Raw genomic sequence first — 24,082 nt, forward strand, 5'->3', positions numbered from 1 at the left:
AATAAAATATACAAAGATGCAGAATTAGTCCCTGGCAGACTAGATCCAGCCTGTGGGATGGTTTTTGCCCAGTCCTGACATAGTGAATGTTTATCTCCTGTTACTGTTTCATTTTCAAAATGTGCATTAAATCTCACTGCATTACTCTCCAGAGTCTTCGTTCTACTTTTTTGAGAGGGGGCTTCCTTGTCCTTTCGCAAGATTCTGGCTAAACCATGGTCAGATTTGTTATCTAGAAGCTGTTTCGTGGCTGCTTCAACAGAATCCATTGATTCTTTCAGCGATGACAAAGTGGTAGAAGAGCAACCAGAGGAAGAGGAGGAGGTAGCAGATGTGGAGGATGAAGATGCAGATGATGATGACGATGATGGCGACGAGATAGAAGAAGAGGCAGAGGAACAGTATGAAGAGGTCACAGAAAGAACTACCAGCATTGCTACCACAACCACCACAACTACAGAATCTGTAGAAGAGGTTGTTAGAGGTAAATTAATGTTTGTTTAATTTGGGGTCTGCAAAATACATCTTACTAGTGTGTATTTGCCCTTTACTACTAAAAATGTTCCAAACAGCAAAATATCCTAAGTTGCTACATCATTATGCTTTGTCTATATGATTTGCAAGTTTTTTTTCTTTTTTATATCTATCTTACATGGATAGTGATTGCCACATATTTCATTGACAACATAGTCACGAACAGCACAGTAAACTATATGAGAAGAAACAGTGTTGCATGTTGGTGAAATGGTGGTTATGAAAGAAAAGAGAATGTTGATATATAGTGGAAAATGTGTGTTAGAAAACCCTATCAGATAGGATGTTGTCCTATATTAACGTTTTCTGTTGTTTTATTCAGATGTGTGGTGATGTTATACCCAGCAGTTCTCAAGAATAAGCAAATACTTATTTTTTTAAAATCACACAGCTTACTTAGTAACAGAGAGTAAGCCGTGCTAGTCTAGGTTAGTGTCTGAGTTACAGCTTACAAATAATTAGTAGCAAAATTATAATGCATTGTAGTCTGTGAAACTTTTTCTCAAGGTGTAATATTTATATAATCTCATTGTTGTTTTACTGTATTAGTCATCCCCCTTGGGAGCATTGTACTAATTAAATGTCTTTATCAGGGTCTTGTACCTCCAAAGAAGTGAGAGACAGATAAAAGCCAGGAAAAACATAAAATGAGCTGAATTCCTAGGAGGTACATGGAAGGAGTTGTAACTTCATGTGTTCAGAAACAAAATGACGATAAAATAGTTGTAATATCACGTGGACATTTCAGTCTTGGTACCCTTAGTCCTTACCTGCTGCTATTGGAATTGAAGGACATGGACCCTTGTGACTTAAGTGTGTAAAAACCCACACTGGCCTGCCTATCTCTTCCAGGTAACAGGTTGTTCTCTCTGGTTGAACGATGTTTATGTTGTTAGGTGGTGGCGGGGACAGCGTAAGATTGATCTTAGCTATGATTTTCATTGCATGATCAGATATGTATATAACTGAATTAAGTTAAGTAGCTAACCTAGAAAAGGTGTGCTTCCTTTTATTAACATGTTTTTTATTCTTCCTTATCTTTTCTTACTGTATCAGGCGAGTGCTGTAATCAAATGAATTTGTTTGAGTAAAGTGGATTTGCAAGAGCTTCCTTTTTAGGCAGAAAAAACTCCTATTTATTCTGACTTTGTCTCTTGAGTCTTGAGTTCACTCACTGGAGAGCCAGTGAGAGACAAAAGTAAAAATCCCAGTTTAGAGCTTTAAACTACTTAACTGTATTTCCATCTGTGAGTGCTTACTGCCCAGGGATGAAGCACCCCATTTTCACTAGTAAACGAATATTTAAGAGCATACAGTTCACTTTAATGGGATTTGAAGTTAGTTGAAATGAGAACAAATTAGATGCTGTATGTCTTTTACCCAAGATGAAATTTCAGAGGTTAAGATGTTGTCACTGGTAAAACACATCAAAAGAAGCTGAAGTACATTAGGAAATCAAGATGTTACTATGACAAGTTGAAGACTGACACAGGGATATTACACTGTTGCACATGGGAGAACAGTAGACCCCCAAGACTGGAAATAGGAAGAGGGGAGGCTCTGTGAGACTTCCTCTACTAATATGTGGTCCATACTAAGGAAGACTTTTGAATACCTTTCTAGGTAGGACTTCTGTGCCAGGAATGGCTGACTAGCTTTAACTCAGTCGTGTTACAAGTAAACTAAGGTTTACTTACAGTAACGCTAACCCTAAGGTCACTTTTCCAAAGGATTACTGCAGTGAAATTTATACAATGTATTTACTACTTGGGTAAATCTTTGCCAAAAATTAAAAATCCTGCCCTCATCCCATGTGTCCCTGCATGCTGCAGTGCTCTGGCTGGCTGTTCTCATCCACTGCCTTCGTAACCCTGGTGGCTGAAAAGTATAATTGTTGTACTTACCTGCCAGAATGTATTATTCTTCAGGGGACATGAATTCTGCGTGAACGCCATAGGACAGAATTCCCCCCATGAGTAAATACTCTCCCTACTGTTCACTCATCTAGTTGTTCAACTACATCTGCATAGTTGCTGGAGACACAATATTTAATTAGAACCAGGAGCATTAAAGAGTGTGCGAAAAAGTTCATCATGTTTTATATGCTTTATCATTCCTATATCAAATCAGTGAAATTATTTTTCTTCTCAAACCATAAATTAAACTCTTCTGTTAATCGGAATCCAAATAAATGGACTTACTCTCATTGATGCCAGAGGATCAAACCCTAAATGAGCAAAGCATGTGCAAAATCAGTTATTTCATAGCTTGTGGCAAACATGTTTTTAAAATCTGTGTGTTTTTTTTAGCCTTTTTTAATTTTTAAAGAGAGTGTGGAAAGGGTGGCCTTGGTGAACTCCTTTCCATTGCCCTAGCACAGTACTTAGCAATATGTCCATGCATTTGTCTGACACGGGCATTAATGCTATAGGTTTTCATTCAGGTAGATTAGGATTCTGTATATATCTGTGCTATTAGCTGGTTAACAGCTAGTAAATCTGGCTAAGGAAGCTGTGTATCTTGACTGGTGGAGTTGAGGTCATGGGCCCTAGGTAACCCAGTCAGGCCTTCTCCATTATATATGTCCCACTCCCTGAATTTGTATTCTTGAGGCTGAATGAGAGAGTTCTGCAGAGTGCTTCACCCAACCTACTCAGCAAACAAGGGAAATCACTTTAAAGACTAGTCATAAACCACAGATCTGCCCTGGTTCTTTTGATATCCCTGCCTCACTAGACAATAAATTGCTTCAGAACCAGAAGCAGTGAAAAATCCAGGTCCCCTGGGAATTTTTGCTAGGACTGAATGAGTAATGGAGAAACTCCATCCTCCTGCAATGTGTACTTGTATGTGATTCCATTTCTGTTCTCCTTCAGCATGGTTGTTGGTAAGCAACTTTTTTCCTCTCCTAGCTTGCATCAAAGAAAATGCAATTAGATCTTGTTCTGAGCATAATGCTGCCTGTCAACATATCAGGCAATTAGAGTTTATTTAGAGGCAAGCATCAGGGCCATCACAACAGCCTTGTTGAACATTTGGCAGTTTTGCACATGCAGATGCGGGAGATTGAGCAAAGGCTTGACCACCTGGTTTTGTAGAGTGGTGCCAGTTAGCAATGATTTCTCCAGCCCTCAAGTCAAACAGATTTGTTTAAACATTTTAGGAAAGAATTGAAGTGGGGTGCAGCTTGATGCAACATATTGAGTGTGTATGTAACCTGCCATTGCACGTGGGAATCTCTGAGCCAGCTTTCTAGCAAAAGAGACGTGCGGTAGCGTTAGGTATGGCGGCTGTTAGTCTTGTTACTCTACTGCATTGTTTTCTCTTCACTTATACATGCCATAGATTCTTTAAATCCATTCAGTGAAAATTATTGCCTATTTACAAAGCAAGTCAATCAGTTTATTATAGTAAAGTACTGATCCTATCAATTGCAGGCTTTGATACAGTGTGGAGTATTAATGCCTTGTTCAAAATCAGTTCTGGTTTAGTATGTAGTGACTTAATTGCTTTTCCCTTTTTTCCTTCTGTGACATGTCATTACCTTGGTTTAAGAGTCAGGATGTTTTATGTTTTGCTTTAGCTAACTGAGGGTAAATTGGATTGGAGGCCTCACTGGGTGAAGGAAATTCAAAGGAGATAATAAATGCTCATACTGCATTTTATGGGGGGAAAAAAAACCTACATAATGTTGCATCTATTTTTCTGCCTCTTGACAAACAGTGGGTGTGATTTACCTTACTCTTATGAATGTTAAAATGCTCAATCTAGCCCTGATCACAGAGAACCATATATTGGTACGTTTCAGTTGGCACAAATATGAATTTATTGGACATATTGATTTAAAATTCAGTTGTCCCTCATAAAAGGATGTATTTAATTTGTGTCACATCAAGTGGAATCATTTTCACTGTTAACCAAGAACTGCTGACTCATAAAAATAAATAAATAGAGCTTTTTTCATTAAAATTCTGGGCCAAGGACAAACATAGCAGAACTGCACTATAAAGCATTCTAATATTTTACATAATGACAAAACTTTCGTTGTGATTTACGCTATACTCTGTCGAAGTCTGTCCTCTGTTAGTCTGATTCTTCAACAGAAAATATGTTAATGTACTGAAACCGTGATGATCTAGAGTTTTGGTTTTATTTACTAATCTGTGTAATATTGACCCTGCATTATCATTGTGTGGGGATAAGCCTTTTGAATGAGTAAAATGCATTTCCGTACTAACCTTCTCAATCAATGTGTCTGGTACATTGGTAAAATCATACTGTGACAGGAAAGCTCTTTCTCGTAAAACGTATATTAATTATGGAAGTTTGTTGATCTAGCCTTAAATTCAAGCTGTTCTTTCTTTGCCCTTTGATACGTTGGTTCTGAGTGAAGTTACTATTCACGCAAAAAATGAAAATTTATGTTTCTTTTATATTGGAATCTGAAGGTTTTGTATTTTAGGCACAGTATGCAACTGTTTTATTTATGCCAGGGTGACCATATCTCCCTGTCCCAAATACGGGACAGGGAGATATGGGGGGCGGAACGGCTTCTTCCAGCTTCACCAAGCCCTGGAGAGCTAGTGCTTCCCTCCTCCCCTCCGAGCCACAGGAGAGTGGTGGCCATGGGCACTCCTGGCCCCGAAGCCTTGGGAAAGCAGCATCATAGCTGCTCCTGCCCCCAGCCCCCAAGGGCCTAAATATGGGGCACTTTGTCCCTTTTGAAAAATAACTAGGGATGCCTTTTTGTGTCCCAAATATGGGACTGTCCCACCCCATACGGGACAGTTGGTCACCTTATTAATGCTCGTTATTTACCCTTGAGTAGGCTCCAGGTCAACATTAGAGAGACAAATTCACTCTTAACTGGCAATTACAATTTTAAGGCATTTAACTGTTTTAAAGAATTGTTCTTTGTATTTGCATTTATAAATAATCATTCTTCATTTAAAAAAAAAACTCTCTCGAAGATATTTAGTGCTATTGTGTTATGAATGCATGGGCTATATTCACAGAGCTGGTGCCAGTTCTACAGCTGCCTCCTGCTGAATTCCAAAAACCTCTTTGATAATTAGTTTAGTCTATGACTGTTCAAATTAAAATTTGGCTGCTGGTTTCAGGCATATATTCAGAATGAATATTTTCTTGTTCTTTAAATATTCCCTTGGGAATAATCCATAGAGCAAAACATTAGCATGGCTTTTTGATGATGGGAAGTGTAAGTGCAAACAAAATCAGTAAAGGAGTAAACTTGATTTAAAACATAGTTCTGTGTCTCGAAGCTGCAACCTATGGGAGAGTGATGCTCCTGATGATGTAGATATGCCCAGATTAAGGAAATGGTAAAAGTACTGACTGGAACTCTTAAATAGTATTCCTTAATGTTATTGAACAGACACTTGGATGATGTTTCATTTGCAAGAGTGGTTTGATTCCCTTTCCTGCTTCATTGCATTAATCAAACTGCCATTTTCTATTGGAATATAGATTATAAAATACAAGTGCAGTGTACACCTCAAAAAATTATGGCCCCAGTTAAATGCCTGCTTTAAGCCCATGCTAAATTGCTTTGCCTGAACTAGGGTGTACACGGATGCAGCGTAAAGGAGCTGCACAGATAAACTCATAATATTTACACAGTTTTTATTTCAGTAGTTATTTGCAATAACTTGTCTTTATAATACACACTGACATATTTGATTGTATACAGTTTTTCTGTTTTATACATAAGTACAGTTTGAACCTCTCTAGTCCGGCATTCTCTGGTCTGGAAACATCCATAATCTGGCATGACTTTAGTTTGCCAGTTACCCAGTTATCCTGGGTGTGTCCAATTTTTCCATAATCCCGTAAAGTTTGTTTACAGCCACCATTCCTGGTTCTGTGCTGTAATTTAGCCATAATTTAATCCTAAATGTCTTGTAAGAGCCTAGTAATCAGTAAAAGTGTTGGTAATGCTGCCAGGCAATGTTGATCAATATTGATAGTTAAGTAGCAGTCAGATCCCAAGGTCCCTTCAGTAACATCAAGCTGCACGTTTAGGGGAATAGTCTTCGGAGTGCAGCATAGTATTGGGAATCAAGAGATTTGGATTTCTTTCCCTTTCTTTGCCAAAGACTTTCTGGATGCAAATCACTTAATTTCACTATGAATCAGAGACTTCACTGCATCTTATGGCTTTTGTTGTGGTGAATTGTATACAGTTCTCAAGAGGAGCTTTCGGATTCCCTGATGGATGGTACTATATAAAGTCACAATGTTGATTTTGCAAGAAAATATATTGGGAAATGAAGATTTGTGGAATATTTAAATTTTGCCTTTCCTGATTGTGGATTAATTTAACTATGACCATTTGAGATTTCCCAAAGGCATTAAGCAGAGCTTAGAAGCTCAGTTCTGTGAGAAAGAATCATACAATCCTAGACTTGGAAGGGTCCTCAGGAGGTAATCTAGTTGAGCTCCCTGCCTAAAGCAGGTTCAACACCAACTAAATCATCCCAGCCATGACTCTGTCAACCCGGGACTTAAAGACGTCTAGGGATAGAGATTCCACCACATCTCTCTGTAACGCATTCCAGTGCTTCACCACCCTCCTGGTGAAAGAGTTTTTCCTAATATCCAACCTACACTTCCCCCACTGCAACTTTGAGACCATTGTTCCTTGTTCTGCCATCTGTGACCCTTGAGAACAGTCTCTCTTCATCCTCTTCAGAGCCCCCTTACAGGAAGTTGAAGGCTGCTGTCAGATCACCCTTCAGTCTTCTCTTCTGCGAACTGAACAAGCCCAAATCAATCAGCCTCTCCTCATAGGTCGTGTGCTCCAGCCCCTGAATCAGTTTGGTGTGCTCCACTGAACCGTCTCCAGTGTGTCCACATCCTTTCTTTAGTGGGAGGTCCAGGACTGAATGCAGCACACTAGATGTGGCCTCACCAGTGCTACGTATAGGGGAATAATAACTTCTCTAGATCTGCTGGAATTGCTTCTCCTAATGCACCCCAGTATGTCGTTAGTCAGTTGTTGTCTAATTCCCATTTCTTTCTTCACAAATATCAACTGTAGTTCTTTACATTTAATTTCCTAGGTTTTTTTTGAAAAGTGCAGCAGGGTGCACCCACATTTAAGTGTACTCAAATTCTAAGGAAACTATTAATTTATCTGCATAATATGTAAGGTGAAAAGGTCTGTAAGGTAACAAAATGAGAGCAGATGAGAAAACTAAATGTTTTCTTATGAGAAATTTCAAACTTCATTTGAAATTTCAGGTGGAAAAATTTTGGATTTTCCACAGAAATTTTCAAACCAATTTGAAAAAAAAATACATTTGTTTAAAATTAATATTTTGAAATTAAGACAAATATTCATTTCGTGTCAACTTCTATGTAGTTTAACATTTCTGTAAAGTGAGCAAAATCATATGTATGTCCTCTATAATGAAGCGAGGTATTACTCTTAATTGTTTAATATTGCTATTACTTTGTCAGTTTTCTAATTACAAAAACAGAAATGTAACATTTTAAGTTAAATTGCAACTCAAAATTTTCATTTTAAAAGTCAGTCTAAACTAGACAATTTCTGTTTTGACATTTCCCATGGGGAAATTGTACTGTTGAAACATTTTTCTTAAGAAAATGGTATAGTAATAATACATTTCTGTTTGAAAAATGTAGAGGACAATTGTATTTTTAAACATGAAAATATTCCCCACAAAAATTGCAACTAGTTCTCTTAATACTACTTTGATCAGTGAGCTTTTGTGAAATAGGTAGATGTAAGTAGTGTACATCCAAAAGTCTAAATGTTTTCCCTTGCTTGTACAGTAGCTGCTTTTCAATCAATAACTTAATTTTCTAGTCACTTTAAAAATTGTCGATATATCCCTCAGTGAGAGAGATTTTCCTGCCATATTGAAAGTTCAGCCATTTTTGCGTCACTTGTGTGGGAAAAGTATGGTGATTTAGTCAAATAGGAAAGATGAATAATTTTCTCCCCATTAGAACTCAAAAATTTGAGCTGAAAATATTTACCTGAAACTTTCTGGAGGGCTAGCAACAGAAAAGCCTCATTTCCCGGCAAAAGACAACACGTGGAAAAACAGCAGGTTAGGACCTGAACTGTTCAGAAACCTCAGTTGTAGCAATAACTACACAAAAGCTCTCCTTCTTTAATTTACTTTGCTTTCTTACAGCTGCAGGTGAAAAATTGTTTGTTCTTAATCAGTTCTCAGAAACAAGATTAAAATATGAGTTACCATTGTGCCATAGCATAATTTATTTTTTTTCTTATTGCAGGTAATTTATTTCCAGTGTGGCCTTACTAGTGAATCTTCCATTACATTTTTGTTGAAAAAATTAAATGTAAAGTTTGTTTTTAATTCTAAATGACATGATTTTCAGTTTGTACTTTCTCCTGCTAACTGTAAGTGTACCATCGCTCATAGATCATGGGCTAAGTCTTCACTTGTACTCAGGCAAAAAATTAATTATAAGGCACCACCTTAGTTTTTTACATGGGTTATGTGTATCATGGGTTTCAGTGAGGGAGGGAAAGCTACTCTTTTTCTATCCCACAATAGATGGCAAGGATATGGACTCTGAGTTACAATCTGCTCCCTGGGTCAAGGTGAGTGATAGTGATGGTTTAACCCCATATTTATGTCGTATATTGTTGCTAATCTCTAAGGCTGTGTCTACACTACAAAAATAACTAAGTTCCTTACTTTGAAGTACAATTTCGAAGTTGAGAGTTTACACACACCCTACCTCAAAGTTAAACTTCGAATTAGGGCACTGCTCCATTCCTGGGAATGGAGAAAGGACTTTGAAGTTGGGCTCCCTTCGAAGTAAGGGAAAATGTGTGTAGACTTTCTGCTGGCTACTTTGATGTAGTGCCTAACTTTGAAGTTAGTTCCTAGTGTAGACACACCCTAAGGCTACATATACACTACAGCAGTCTTTCAAAAGAAGTTCTTCCAGACTCTCTCTTCTGAAAAAACTTGTTTCAAAAGAGCGTGTCCACACACAAAAAATGGGATTGAAAGATTAATCCACTCTTTTGAAAGAGAGCATCCACACAGGTCCTGCTCTTTTGAAAGAATGGAATGGGGATTGAAAGATCTGGCGCCGTGAGGGCTGCTCTTTCAAAAAAAGGGCCCGTGGAGCATCTACATGTGTGTTTTTTTTTGTTTTTTTTTTCCAAAAGAAGCTTTTGAAAGAAGGCACTCTTCCTGAAACAGGAGCAGAAGAGGGGTTCCGGAAGAAGAGCTGCATCCTTTCAATTTCAGGTCGAAAGAGTGCATTTTGTGTGTAGACACTTCTGCATGTTCGTTCAAAACAGGACCAGCTTTCCTGAAAGAACTTGATGGAGTAGACACAGCCTGCATGTTTAGTTTGCCTCTCGTCACCACACAATAGAGCTGTGTTCTGCTATTGCAGTTTCCTGGCAATGGAACACCATCAATATAAAGTGTCAAATGCTATGTAGATCTGAGAGGAAGATTTCACCCTGAGGTAGCACTGGCTTCCCCATGGGGAGGGAGAAGGTAGGCTGTGCAGTGACTTCAAGGAGGGCATCTGACGTAAATTCATGATTAAGTAGTCACTCTTTAAAGATCTGTATTTTCCATTTTCATGCAGTTTTTAGTAGTTCTGGTTGCATTCACTCTTAAACTTGATGACATTTTCCTGACTGCCAGTCAAGTGAATGCTTAATGTGAATAAATACTTCCAGTGCCCTAAGATTCCTGGTAATCATTACCGTTATTTTGCTGAGGGGTTATCTTCATTTTTATTTGCACTATGTAGATAGCAAAAAATATACAAGTGCTAAAAGTCATTGCTTTTATTTTTCCTCTGTGCTTGAGACATTGAGAGCGAGAGATTGAAAAGGAAGTACCAAAATGAATCTTTGGAACTTTAACAGATTGAGTGTCTGAAATACATAAATGATAACTCACATTTCTTAATAAAATAAATGTATCAAGAGACTCAATCCTAGATGGCATGTACTACTTTAAAGATTGCGTATGTCCAATTTATCGCATTAACTAATTTTATTTTTATAACTCCTAATGTTTTTGAAATTACCTATTCTATCAGCAGAATAGATTTTAGTTATAGCTACCTCTTTAAAGTCAATTACTATGCCAGTGATGAATTTTTAAAATGTAATTTGTGGGGCTTCTTCGTGTATTCATAGCTGGGCAAATTTACATTGTGCATAATTGTATGTTGTTTTAAAATCGAACAGGAGTAACTGGTATGGAAAACTGTGTTTCAATAATCACACCTATCCTGATCTTTTAAAAGTAAGATGCCAGCTATTCTACACCATAACTTACTTCATTCATTTTTTAGAGCTGTACTCTGTAACTGCCTACACTTTTGACAGATCTATTTAAAGCTTTGTGGTGAATCAATTATGAATACTTTCCAGTAAATTATTATTGATATAAATATACATGTGTGTTGATTACGTACAGCAATTTGGTATAAAATGTACTATGTAGAAGGGAGTGGAGAAGGATTATGTGCTAAACAGAGCAAATAGCTTAGAAGAAAAGAGGCTGCGAACCATCCAGTGAGACTCTCCAAATCTGGCCAATGCCAGTGAGAGCTTTTAGGTGGTAATGGGCTGTGAAGATTTCTGGTGTTACATCCACTAGCAGGTGTGGAAGTGACCAAGGGAGCAACCCATTTCAATAGTAAGAAGTCAACCTTCCTCAAAATCAAGACTTGTAAAGTCAAAAAGTTTGTAGATAAGTTACCAGTTGCCTGACATTGTTTTGAACCTGTGTGTGATGGAAGCATAGAGGTGGTAGGTACTGGGTTGTGTTTGACTATTTTGCAAATGATACACAGCATGCTGAATGTGAATGCAGTTTTTCCTGTTTGGAACATTATTGGTAAAGGGTATATATATGTACCCAGGTGATGGGCTGAATTCCAGTTTGAGACACTTCTAATCTTAATTTGTACAGCTCAGTTCCCCACAGATTTCTTTGAGTTTTAGTGCAAATACAGTGACTCTTCCAGCTCCCAGTGAAAACTGAGAAACATAAATCATGATATATATTGAAAGCAGACTTCGTACTTTTGTATATACTATGTTAAGTAAGGAGGAGAATCACCCCTCCTCACATAGCCAGCACACCATTAAATCTTACTCTGAGGGTTCTTGTGGATTTAAGTGGTAGATAAGCATTGCATTGAGTTTCTACAGATGACGGAGTTTCCCCAAAGTGATTTTGTATGTGCATGGAATGCACTGTACTCCCTGCATTGTTTATGTAGAGCCATTTTACAGGCCAAGAAAACTCAGTATTTGTGAAAGACATTTTCTATCTTCTAGGATTTCTCCAAAGATGATAACTCAAGCTTCCTCCTGAGCAAATGGCATGTCCACGCACAAAGACTGTACTGCTTTAACTGCACTGGTATTGCAGTAGAATGCCCCTTTTGTGGATACCGGTGTAGCAACTCCCTTAACAGATATGGAACAATAAAACATCTGTATCCGGTATAACTTTGTTCACACTAGGGGTTATACCAGTATAACTACTTTAGTAAATAAAAAATGCTGCTCATCAAAATAGATAAACACGTCCCAAAACTGTGTGTAGAGCAGGAGGGATTTAGTTGTAAATGCAGATGAGAGTACATTTTTTAAAGGCTATAGATAAAGAATTAAGGGGTAGGTAGTTGAATTGCTTTGTGAAAGATCTTGAATGATGTTTCCTTGATGCCTCCATTTTGTAGCTAATAATGTGCAAGAGTAAGTAAACTTGTATAGACTGAAAACAAGACAATACCATTTTCATGCTAAATGTAGTTCCTCCACATCTCCTATAATTAGAGGTATGCTCTGAACAAGCTGAGACTGGTCCTTGCCGAGCAATGATCTCCCGATGGTACTTTGATGTGACTGAAGGGAAGTGTGCACCATTCTTTTACGGCGGATGTGGTGGCAACCGAAACAACTTTGACTCTGAGGAGTACTGCATGGCAGTCTGTGGCAGCGTCAGTAAGTGGACCTCTCAAGCCTGTAGCAGTCTTTCTCTCTCTTGCCACTGACTCTGCTGTTTGTAACAGATTTTTTTGTCTAATACTTGGGATGGGCCTGTGCTACCACTAACCACATTTCTGTCAAGATGTTATGATTGCCCATCTTCTATAGAATGTGTTCACTCATTACTATATGTCTTTCTAATCCAGCATGACAGTGGCTGACTTCTTTAATCCATGTTATAGATGCAAGAGTCTTGCAACTAGCGAATGAAAATTTTGTCCTAACATTTCTATCAATAAGGTAGTTTACAGCTATGGTGTCTCATGTAAGTCTTTCTGTAAAAAAGCGTACTTACATTTCTGTGTCAGTGTGTTTGTCTTCATGCATGTATTATGCATGTGCAAAAACCAAAACCTTAAAACCAGTTGTTAGTGAAACTTTAAGTGGATTAAAATAGTTTTTAAATCTGATTCATGAAAATGCTGTTTTATGTTGATATTCCCTGTTCAGGTTCCTATTTTTATCAAAGCAATACAAACGCATCAAAATGTTTATTTTCTCATTTAAATATTCCTTTTGAAAGATGGTGTGTGTGTGTGTGTGTGTGTGTGTGTGTGTGTGTGTGTGTGTGTGTGTAAAAATAAGTAACTACAAATATGTGTTTCTAAAAAAAGGAAGGAACATAGATTTTCCATTTGAGATTTGTCTCTTCTACAGGTGTGATGGTACACAGTGATGTGAATTAGCTGTTATTTTATTTGAAATATGCCATCTAACTTAATTAAAAAAAGGAATATTCACTTCTGAGTCTTCAATTTGTGAAGTGCCCCTCTACGCCTCAGGGGAATACCGAAGCTGTTAAATCAAAGATTACATTTAATCTGGGTGTGTTTTGATTTGTGAGCCTCTTGTTCTGTTCATTTTCCTCTCCCTGAGGGTTGTTCAAAGGTTGTACTTCTTTAATTTTACCAGTATCATTATAGCAATACAGCACCCCTTTTGTGGATGCTGGGCATACCAACAGTTCGAGAGTTTAGATAGATTGTGTGTGTGTGTGTGCGCTCATGCACACATAAACAGTTTCCAAGGACACCCCTCCACACACACCGGGTTCCATAATTCATAGACAGCCCCTTGTCTGCTTCATTCATAGGACTTAGAGCCTCTATTGACCCATGAGATGTACAAAAATGATTGCATATGTCAATCTCCATCCCGCTTTGCAAGAAAAGATCTGTACAGCCAGATTAGGATGCTTAATTTGGTAGAGCATATTAGGAATGGTGGTCAGAAAAGCTTTAAATATTACAAAGGTGAGAGAGTGAGTTTGGGGGTGGAGAGTTGGCAAGAGGAGGGGAATCAGTAATGTATAGACTAACAAGAAAAGAGGATTTTGCCAATGGCTTTTTCAAAACGTATGGGGAGTTGGAGAGCGGTTCAGATTACAAGCTGCCAAGGAGTCCACACCAGCTATGGCAAGATTGTATGGAAGGACGTGGAGCAGGCAAGTGCCAGAGACATGGGATAGGAATAGTAGAAAGAGACAAGAATATGAAGTAGGTGTCGCAGCTGCTGCTGAGACGCCGAATGTGACAAGCCAACCACGAGACAAGGGTGCTGCGTGAGCAGTGAGAGCCGACCAAAAATGCCGAGCTCTATCAGACCTAGGCTCTAACAAAGGCTATAGGTCTGTGGTGTAACGACCCCTCGTGGGTTTCCCTCTTTTAATAAAAACAATTTGCTTTAAAAAGGAAACACAGTGATGCCTGATTGAATTAAAAAGACCCAAGGGTAATATAGCATGGTGGTCAGATTAAAAGAGAAACAGGTGTCTGCAAATAGCTAATAAAATTCCTTAGAGGGCGTCCCCTGGTGTTAGGTCCCTGCAGTTCCCTGTATAGCCCAGAGAAAATGGAAGCTGAGAGTAGTTAGTTGTTGCAGGAACAGAATGGAAGTTTATTGTAAGTGTTCCCTAAATGACGATGTTACAATATTACAAACACGGTTACAGTTAATACAGTTGATCACATCTACTTACATAAAGGATGAATCCTGTTGCCATTCTCATGCCTTCTGACAGATTGCCCAAAGAAGTATTAAAGAGTACACACTAGTGTGCCCCCGTGTGGGAGGCACTGCTTTATATGACAAACAGGGTGTTGTTTAAACTGGGCAACAATCCCTGCTGTCAGTTAAGTCCACGGGGGGCGCTATTCCCCAGGGGCCCAAAGAGAAAATAAGACAGTATAAACACTGTGCTCAAGTATAATATGCTTGGGGGCCCTGCTACCCCCTGCGTTTACCTAGAAGGGGGCGGAACTGCTGCTTCCTGGTACCCCTTATTTATACGTGTTTGGCCCAGGGGTTGCTAATCCCTGACACCAATGGAAATTTATACTTATGATTTTGTAAATATATAGCTGTACTAAGTTAATTAACAAGAAAAAGGTCTTTGAGACACTTAATAAGCTTCTAATAATAACAGTAATACTATGCCTAATACTTATATTTAAATATTAATAGTTAAGGAAGCACAAAAGCATTTAAGAACAACAATAACAGTAATAATAATAATCAACAATAATATCTATAACTGCAAATAGAAATAAGGAGAGTGAGTCAATATTGGTAGGATACAGCAGTTGGAGCGGCCTTTCTATTGTAGCCTATGCTCACAGCTGCTTAGTCAGTCGGTTGTCCAGTCCGGTAAAAAAGTCTTTTTGGAGTAAGGGCCAGCCCTGGACTGGTCGGCCCCTGCCGGGGAGCGGTGCCAGGTGCTGTGATATACCGCCGTCACTGCTGAGCTTTGCCGCGATGTTACGGCTGTGAGCTGCAGGCGACGCCTGGTGCGGCGATCCAGGTCCCCTCAGTGCCGCTTGTCTGTCCCGTGGCGCGCTGTCCCTCGGGGTGGTGCGAAGTGATTTTTCAGCTGCTTCACCCTGAGGGGCTACCAAAAGGGACTGGTCTAAGTCATAAGACAGGGCCTTCCCAAAGGGCCTCGTCCGTAGTGAGTGCGCTTCTTTTATACACCCAGCTTATGAATTAATCATGAGTCTGGGGCCTGGGTGCGGACCTGACAGGGAACTACCCCCACAGGTCTGGAGACTTAGGATTTTTCCAGAAGTCTTTCCTTTTTTGGTCATGAGTGACCAGTTATGATTCATTAATATTCATGATTCTCATAAATATTCATAGTTGTTGGCTGTTGTTTTCCTGCCAAAAGTTACCCCCTCAGTCTAAATGGATGGCTGTGTATTGATTTTAAGTTAAAATGACTTTCTGAAGGAATTTCTGAGGTAAAACTTTGTGTTTTGTTAATGTATCAAGCATGACCTGTCACCAAGGAGACCTTGCAGTACATCAGAGGCTGGGGGCGTCTCGAAACCCTGCCAGGGGCTTCTCCGACAGGATTTCTTGACAGTATGATGGAGCAGGTTCTCAGAGCACTCTTCAGAAACAACTAAAATGTAAGAGTGCGGGGGGCAGACAAACTTGCACCTGCCTTAGCCAGGGGCATGCACGCCTTCCTTAGCTGTGCCCACTGGAGATTCAGCAGCCATGGAATGGTGCTTCTGACCTGGTCCCAAGCTGCTGTGGTGAGAGAGGGCTGGGGTAGCCCTCTTTCCTCTGGTGCAGCTTGCATTCTGAATCCCTCATTCCCAGCCCCACCCCAGAGCCGTGATTCAGAGGAAGCATGTACACTGGCATTCTATTTTTCCAAAAAACAAAAATTTAATTAAGGATCAGAGCAACAAAGGGTAAATCTCCTGGTACCAAGGTCTGCAACCAAAGGAGTGAGATGAGCCATCTTTTCAAATTCCATTACAAAATCAGTACTACAAGAGCTGCAATGCATGTGCATACGAGATGGTCCTTAATAAATAATGTCAAACAATACTTTTTGTGACCTTTATTTTAAGAACAGTGTGCATTACTGATTTGTAATGCAGTACATATTTACGTCAGGACGTTCAAAAACTTTTTACATATTGTATTTTCTCACACTTTACATTTATATGTGTGTGCCGCTATCGTCCTGATTTTTTTTTTTCCCCCACTCTTGAACCTTCTCTTTCTGTGGAGGATGCTAGGTGTCTTCTGCTTTCCCTTGTCAATACAGTAAGCATATAGACACAGCAATTATATCTTTCCCAACAAATATACTGTTAATGTGAATTTGTATCAATGAAACAAGACATTTAAAAATTTTTACCATCTTAAGTATACTCAAAAATTTTTCAGCTTATCAATATTTTCAAAAATTCACACTACTAATGTGAGTTCATATCTTTGAAATGGGGCATTTAATTATTTTCAGCATCCTAATTATACTGATAGTTTACAGCTTACCGATATTTTAGTGTGATTTCTGCTGCAGAGTTTCTTTGGAGAGTCATTTGATCTTTGGAGAGTAGGCTGTTTTCATTTTCAAGCAGGACTGTAGACTTTCATTATTCAGTTGATTTCTCAGTTTGCACTTTATGAAATTCATATTTGAAAATGCTTGCACAGGTAAGCAGATCCAAAGATGGACAGGATACCAAATGCATATCTCTTCATGTTACTGTAGGCACCCAGTTCAACATAAAGAAGAGGGTTCAATGTAAAGAATTCCAAACTTGAAACACAATTTGGTCTTATTTTTTAAGTGCAAATATTTCAGTCCAGCTGTGTTGAAGTGGCAGGGTAGCTTTCTGCCTTTCTAGATCTTCCGGTTCAGTCCCCAGGCCTCTGAATTTAGAAGTCCATATGTCCTTGTCCTGCAAATCAGCCAATTGCATGTCCAGTTCTGCTTCGTCCACTCCTGTAAATGCTGAAAATTTCAGTGCAGAGGTATCTGCTTGAAGGGGGTTCAATACAAATGACAAAGTACACTTTTCCTTTTAAATTTCTGAAATCGCTCTGCAAAAGCTTCTTGAATTTTCAGTATCACATTTTTAGGTTCACGATGTTAAGCTCATACTTTTTTGCCTCCTTTAATGGCTTCAGTGTCAAGAAATGATCCAGCAAACCTGTCTCCATGTGTCTCATGAACAATATTGGTTTTCACTCAAATGATAGCACCTCCATTTGAGAGAAAGGTGTTCCCCTTTCTTTGTAGCTTTCTGAGTAGGCCATTTAAATGTGAGGTGATGTCCACCGTTATGTGAAATTTTTTTAGCCAAGTAGGATCTAGCAGCTCTGCATATTCATAGCCATTTTCCTGCATGAGCGCCTTCACTTCTTCCACACAGGCAGCAAAACTTGCAAGCACATTTCCCCTGAACTGTACCACTGTACCTTGTGCTGGAGAAAGTCAGACTTATTGACAGTAGACCTCTTCAAGGCATGCGCAGAACTGCTGGTAGTTCAAGCCTTTTGCCATTATTATGCATGACCAGGGTCCTCACTTCTGTGATCTCAGGTGGAAATGTTTGTGCACGGAGTGTGTTTGATGAATTTGATGCAATGAAACAATATCACCTTATGATGCAGCATTTTCTGCAACAGAGAAACAAACCCCGGTGTGCCCCTCTCAGACTTGCCGCATTCAGTTGTGACTGGGATGATGTGGCTGATGTATTTCTTTCCTTTTCATCTCCATGACAGCTGAAGAAAATATCTTCTTCCTTTTTTGGCCTTTGAGCATCAGCAATTGAATAAACAACCTCTAGCGGTCCTTTAAAATTCACGTACTTCCCGAGAAGTGCAACATCATCAGCATTACTCATCTCATCACAAGCAAGAGAAACGCACGGGGCTCTATTAATGTCCTTAATATGCTGACTAGTGATATGTGACCCTTTTTAGAGTTCTATCCCTCACCATCTTTACAGACAATGGAAAATTTCTAGTTCTCTGAACAATCTAATTGTTTTTAAAATCTCTGTACAGCTGCTTTGGTAGTTGGATAAAGTACTCTCTTACATATTCGCCATCCGTAAACGGCTTTCCTCATTTCATGATCTCTTGAGCTGCCGCAAAACTAGCCACAGTTGTGCCATGTGGTGATTTCACCCATTTAGCAAACGTGTTCTTACTTCGCTCTGTCTTGTGTAGCAGCTCCTCTGTGGCTTTATTCTGGCATGTCCAGTTGGATGCTGTTGGACAAAAGTAATGTGTTTTTGGAGAAAATGCCTCTCAAGGTTGCTTTTTTGTTGTTGACAAATTTCTCATTGCAAATGAGACACAAAGGGAGCCCAGCCAAACTGAGTATAAATGCAAAGGATTGGGTCCATACAGTTTGCAATTCTTGGTTGTCATCTTTGACTCTCCTCTTTTTTTGAAGCCATTCCAACCCCACTTTAATTATGCCAATTTTACTTCATGTTTAATTATATTTTTCTTTCTTCAGAAGTGCGTTGCCCTTCATAGCAGAAATGCTGCAAGATTCCTTTTCCTTTTCCTTTTGAAAATGAAGACTTAATTAGCCTTATGATCAAAACAGAGTATCATATCCCACAATGCACTGCACTTACTAAAGGAGTTATCCAGTGTTTCAAGATCACATATCAGTTGCTTTTTGGAAATGAGTTGTTAAGAATTTAACATAATTTTTAAAATATTATCTTTAATATTTAATTATATTGAATGAGTTAGTAGGGGCACCTCAGAGCCAAAGGGAGGAAGGAAGGTTTGCTGAAAACTTGCCCAGGATGTTCTCTGCCGTGGTGGGACAGGGAGTTGGGCTGGGGAGGCAGCAAATTTGGGCATGTACTCTCCATACCCAGGGCACCCTGTGCTCCTTTGAGCTCTGCATCTGGGGGACACTTCTCACCCATGGCAGAGGCAGGTAGAGGGGCTGGCAGTGGCAGCTGCATGGGAGTCCCCTGTGAGAGACCCACAACCCCCCTCCCATATACCTGTTCCACCTACTCCTCCCCTGGCAGCACTCAGATCCGCCCGCCTTACCCTGGCACCCCGCTGCTAACATGTACCAGGTGGAGGTAGGGATCTGACTAGAGCCAGCCAACATGAAAGATGCAGGTAGGAGTGGGGAAGGGCACAGAACCACCCCTTCTAGTTTCCCCCTTCTGGGGCCGGACCACTCTTTCCCAGGGCCCGGATGGAGTCCTTGCAGGTCTGGACACTGCCACTGACTCCTCCTCTGGTTTAGCGGCCAGATTCCCTCCTGCTGCCCCACCAGCCATTAAACCAACTGAATTTATTTTTTCTGTTTAAGCGGCGGCAGGGCAGGAAGCCACAGAGAGATGTTGGCGGTGGCAGCATTCTGAGCCACAACTGACTCCACAAAGAGCCACAAGTCGCCGACCCCTGTCCTAGTACATTGTAAAACTAGGTATTTTCTTTTCAAATCTACTCTACTGTTGTCCCCAAAATGCAGGTAGGCTAACATGTATGTCTTCATCTGTTATTCTTACATGGGCTAATTTGACATGGACTTCCAATCTGGCATCAAAGGATCAGCATCTGTTGATGAGAGCATATTTCTTAAAACACTTGGAATTTGTGCTTCTTAGCGAAACTTCAAGAAAATTGTGTTACATCACATCACAATGATATGTACTATCTAGTTTAATTTATCTTCAAATACAATAAACTCTTTCATATCCGTCATTTTAACCATGAGTAAACTTTAGTTAGGTTTTCCACAAGTACGGCATAGTGAAAGTAAATACAAATAAATTACAGCAAATACAGTGTAAGTTTACAGAGTACAATACTACTGTTGTTACCAAATAAAGCGCTTTATACATTTTTGTTTGCTTCTTAATATCTAACCTTGTTTTTCTTTAGTGTTATGCATTGCTAGGTATACCTCTCGATTATCCAGAATGTTTAAATATCGGGTTCCAGGGCTGTGAGGTATGAAAAAGTTTGCTGTGTAACACAAATTGCAAACTGCCTCTTTCAAGACTAGGTGCTGAAAGCCTGGAAAACAGCACTACCATAATTTCTTGTTCTCAGTATATGTCTTGATTACTTTGCTGCTTGTTTTGGATCTTGATGGCCCTCTAATTAATGGGGAGTAAAATGTTTTGATAGCTAAATGTCCATTTTGAAATCCAGAGTGTATTTAGCAGTAAGCAGTTGAAGTACTTTGCTGCATTTGTGAAAACAGAATGGGCAAAATATATGTAATTTTTAGTTAAAGAACTAAATGGCTCTTTCTATCTTATTTATCAGATGAGTGCTCCAGACAGATGGTGGTGGAGTAGCAGGCTTGAGGGCATCCAAAAGCAAATGAGAAGGTTTACATTTGTTTGCCCTGGATGGCATTGCCCTTTCGCTGTTCTTGAATTTTATAGGAAAATTGGCAGGATGGTGTCTTTTTTAAAAAAAAAAAAAAAAGGCAGAACTTGCAAGTTGCTTCATCCAAGAAGTACCTTTCGAACAGAACAGAATGTGAGGGGAAAGGTTGATCACAGTAAGCTAGCTGCAGCCTTAATTCACCATAGAGTTCCTGAGGGCGTAATTTAAGATCTGGAAGCCTAGCTCTAAAATTTAAATCCTAAAAACCTAATATTTGTCAGTAGTGAGCCCAAGCTTGACACTGCAGCTATGTGCTTCTCCTGAGTGTGAAGTCTTCAATTTGAATGAACACAGAAATGAACCTGATACAAACATATATTAAACCAGTCCCCAAGTATAGTCTCCCAAGAATGATCACATTATATAGGCACTTTCTCTATTCACAACAAAAGGGTTGCACTGGCTCTTGGTATTATTTTAAGAAAAGTTTTCTGAAGCTGTCTCTTCTCCTTTGTGGGCTGCCTGCCACTGCTGGCATCTATTCTCTGGCACTGGAAACTGACAGGACACGTGTCTTGATGGAGTTGATGACAGTTTTAGCAAGGTGCGATTCAGACAGGAATGTAGGTCCCTTTGGTAATTGTTTGAGATTTGTTCTCCAATGACTCTTACCTATAAATTTATTTTTATGTATATTAGCTTCGATGGCTGTTTAGTCACAGCTGACTCACTGTCAGTAACCAGTGTATCTGGGATGAGCCACTTAAAACTGTAATAATGTGAGTTGGGCCCATGGCTTGTCCTTTGTACACGTATGGAATGAGGAATAGGGTATGGTCCTTCACTGTGTTATAGTTTGACTTTAGAATATGAAATGGTGGATTAGAATTCAAATCACTGAACAAGAGTAAGGTTATGGCAAGTGTTAGATTCACGTGTTGGTGATTTTAACAATATTCCCTTGTAACTTACAGGAATTGACTTTATTCTGTCTGATACAGTCATGAAACTTGATTAATCTCAGTTATGGTCAATAACTTTGCTTGTAAATTTTTCTACAAATAATTTATTTTTATGATTAAGAGATCAGAGTTTTTTATAAGGGCTTGTTCAACTTTTGTCGCTTTGGCAGGAGGCACACGTTTGAAATACATTAACATCCTTCACTTCTTAATAGTAATTTCAAGAAATTTAGCACAAGTGAGGGAAGATTTTGTATTGCACCATTTTTTTCCTAAATTGGCACAAATTTCTTTCTTTAATTCCCTTCCCCGTATAGCCACTATTTAACACATTATTATTTGTAATACTGTAGTGCTTAGGGGCCCTAGTCATGGCTGGAGCCTGTGACAGAGGTGCCAACTGGCAAAAGGTTCACTGTTCTGTACAAGCAGTTCCAGTCTCAAACCTGACAAAACACACGACACCTACACACTCTTTTTGAGCTTCTCTTCCTACTTTAGACACCATCTGTTTTTGCTCCAGGCCACTTACTTGACAACTAGAATTTTGAGGACAATTTCAGACAAGCTTCTGTGGTTACTAAAAGAAAGTATCTGACTTTAGGTAGTATTTACACCGTCTCCTGTGCTAGAAAAGAAATGACAACTACAAAATAAAAGGAGGTGACTAACAAAATGCAATGGTCAAGGTAGCCAAAAATACCTGTTACCATTTGGTATCCTCCAGTTTGTCCTTAACTCTAGGATACGTTTTCCATGAAGGGTAGCTAGTGAACTCTCTGCTAAAAGCTTGTAACTTAGAAGTGCTCATAATCATTGTGAGTTGTGGGGTCTGGTTATGTTCAAGGAATAATGTAACTATATTGTGAATTATCCCTTTACAGTCTGGGAGTAACTCTCCAGCTAATCACGTTTCTTGACCATGACCCATTCAAGTGAAAGAGAGAGACTGATCACCCCTCCCTGGCTGGCTGGCTATCTACTGTATTGTTCAATTACCCATCCTTACCCCATCCCAGACTGGTATTTGGCTGGTTTTTATGGAGTTGTCAAAAAAAAAATCCATCTGTTGATGGAGAGAGGGTTATGCAGGTCTGAAGAATTTGTATTATCAGAATAAGTGGGTATATCTAATGATAAATGTTTCTGTGTTCAGCTAAAGAGGCTGCAGTGTCTCCTTCTGCAATTTAAGAAAGAAAAACAATATCAGTTATGTCTCTGCATTATCGCTCTAGCTACTGTATGTGGCTGTTGGGTTCAGGTGTTGCGGAGTTACCTTTTGGTTGGCAGTGAGGATTGCTCTGTGGGAAGCAGTATTTTGTTTTTGTTTCACATTTCAAAGGCAGTAATCATATCCAGAACAGTCAATAGAAATCCATCCAAAATAACTGCAAATAATCAAAACTATGTGCAAGTAAAAAGGAACATTGTAACTGACACAAATCACCCTTTCTGTGAATAAAGACAAAAGACGGATTCAGTATATGGCAGGGCAGGGAAAGACACTCTGCAGCCAGTCACTGAGGAGCCATCTTGTTGAGCAGGAGCATTTTCCATGAGGGATTGGATTCTGGTTTTGGGGAAGCCATGCAACGCTGCAAGAGGCTGACTTTTTTTATTTATTTTTTTTAAATTGGGTCAGGGGGAGGGGTACAGCATTGTTAGAAAACTATTAGTAAGCGTAGGCCTGAGGTTTTTTTTGTTTTGTAATTGTGTTGTGTATTGTAATCATTTGCTTCCATTGTACTCTCTTCTTGCAAAAGAAGACTTATGGAAGTTTTAGCTCAAGTGCTCACACGGGCTATTTGTTGGACAGAAGCAGTGATTTAAGGTAAAACTGTTAAACTGGGGTATAATCGGGTGGGTCAACAGAATTGCCAGGCCCTTGGGCAAGGACGAGGAAGGCAGCTCCACACTCCTTGCAGGGGTGGGGCCACAGGTGGAAGGGGCGAGTCTGGGGTATTCAGCCCTCACTGCTGCCTGAATGATTCCAGCTCTCTCCTCTTCTTCTCTCTGCTCTAGACAACCCTTAGTGCCATCCAGGGCTCTCGAAGCAATTTACAGGGCCCAGGCACTGCCACTGCAATAATGGCAGCAGTGGTTGGGAGTCACAGGCAGTAGCCCCCTCTGACACTCCCCCAGCTCCCAGTCACCGGGCCTGGGTATACCGAACTGGGAGCAGCGAACCTGTCATTTCTAGAAGTAGCCACTGTCCAGGACAATATGTCACAGGGGAATACTGCAAGGGCACATGGGAACTGGGGTGCATTTCTTTGTTAACCTGAAAGGCAAAGACAGAGCTGGCATAGCCCAGAGGAGAGCAGTTGTGGCTGAAAGGCTGGTGCAGTTAGGGACCTAACACCCAGCTACCACAAGCAAGACCCTTGTT

General features: G+C 39.7%; 1 protein-coding gene across 4 annotated transcripts in view; it reads left to right on the forward strand.

The window, feature by feature from the left end:
* The window catches only part of APP (amyloid beta precursor protein), a 364,206-nt gene that overhangs the window by 197,461 nt on the left and 142,663 nt on the right, over positions 1–24,082 (forward strand). For 2 of the 4 annotated variants that reach the window (XM_074997321.1, XM_074997333.1), the window contains exons 6-7: positions 282–484; positions 12,386–12,553. In XM_074997321.1, coding sequence (XP_074853422.1) covers positions 282–484; positions 12,386–12,553 — 371 coding nt within the window. The remainder of the gene's footprint in view (positions 1–281; positions 485–12,385; positions 12,554–24,082) is intronic. The other 2 variants (XM_074997342.1, XM_074997353.1) reach the window with 1 other exon arrangement.

The sequence above is a fragment of the Carettochelys insculpta genome, chromosome 1, assembly GCF_033958435.1.
Source record: "Carettochelys insculpta isolate YL-2023 chromosome 1, ASM3395843v1, whole genome shotgun sequence".
Classification (NCBI taxonomy): domain Eukaryota; kingdom Metazoa; phylum Chordata; order Testudines; family Carettochelyidae; genus Carettochelys; species Carettochelys insculpta.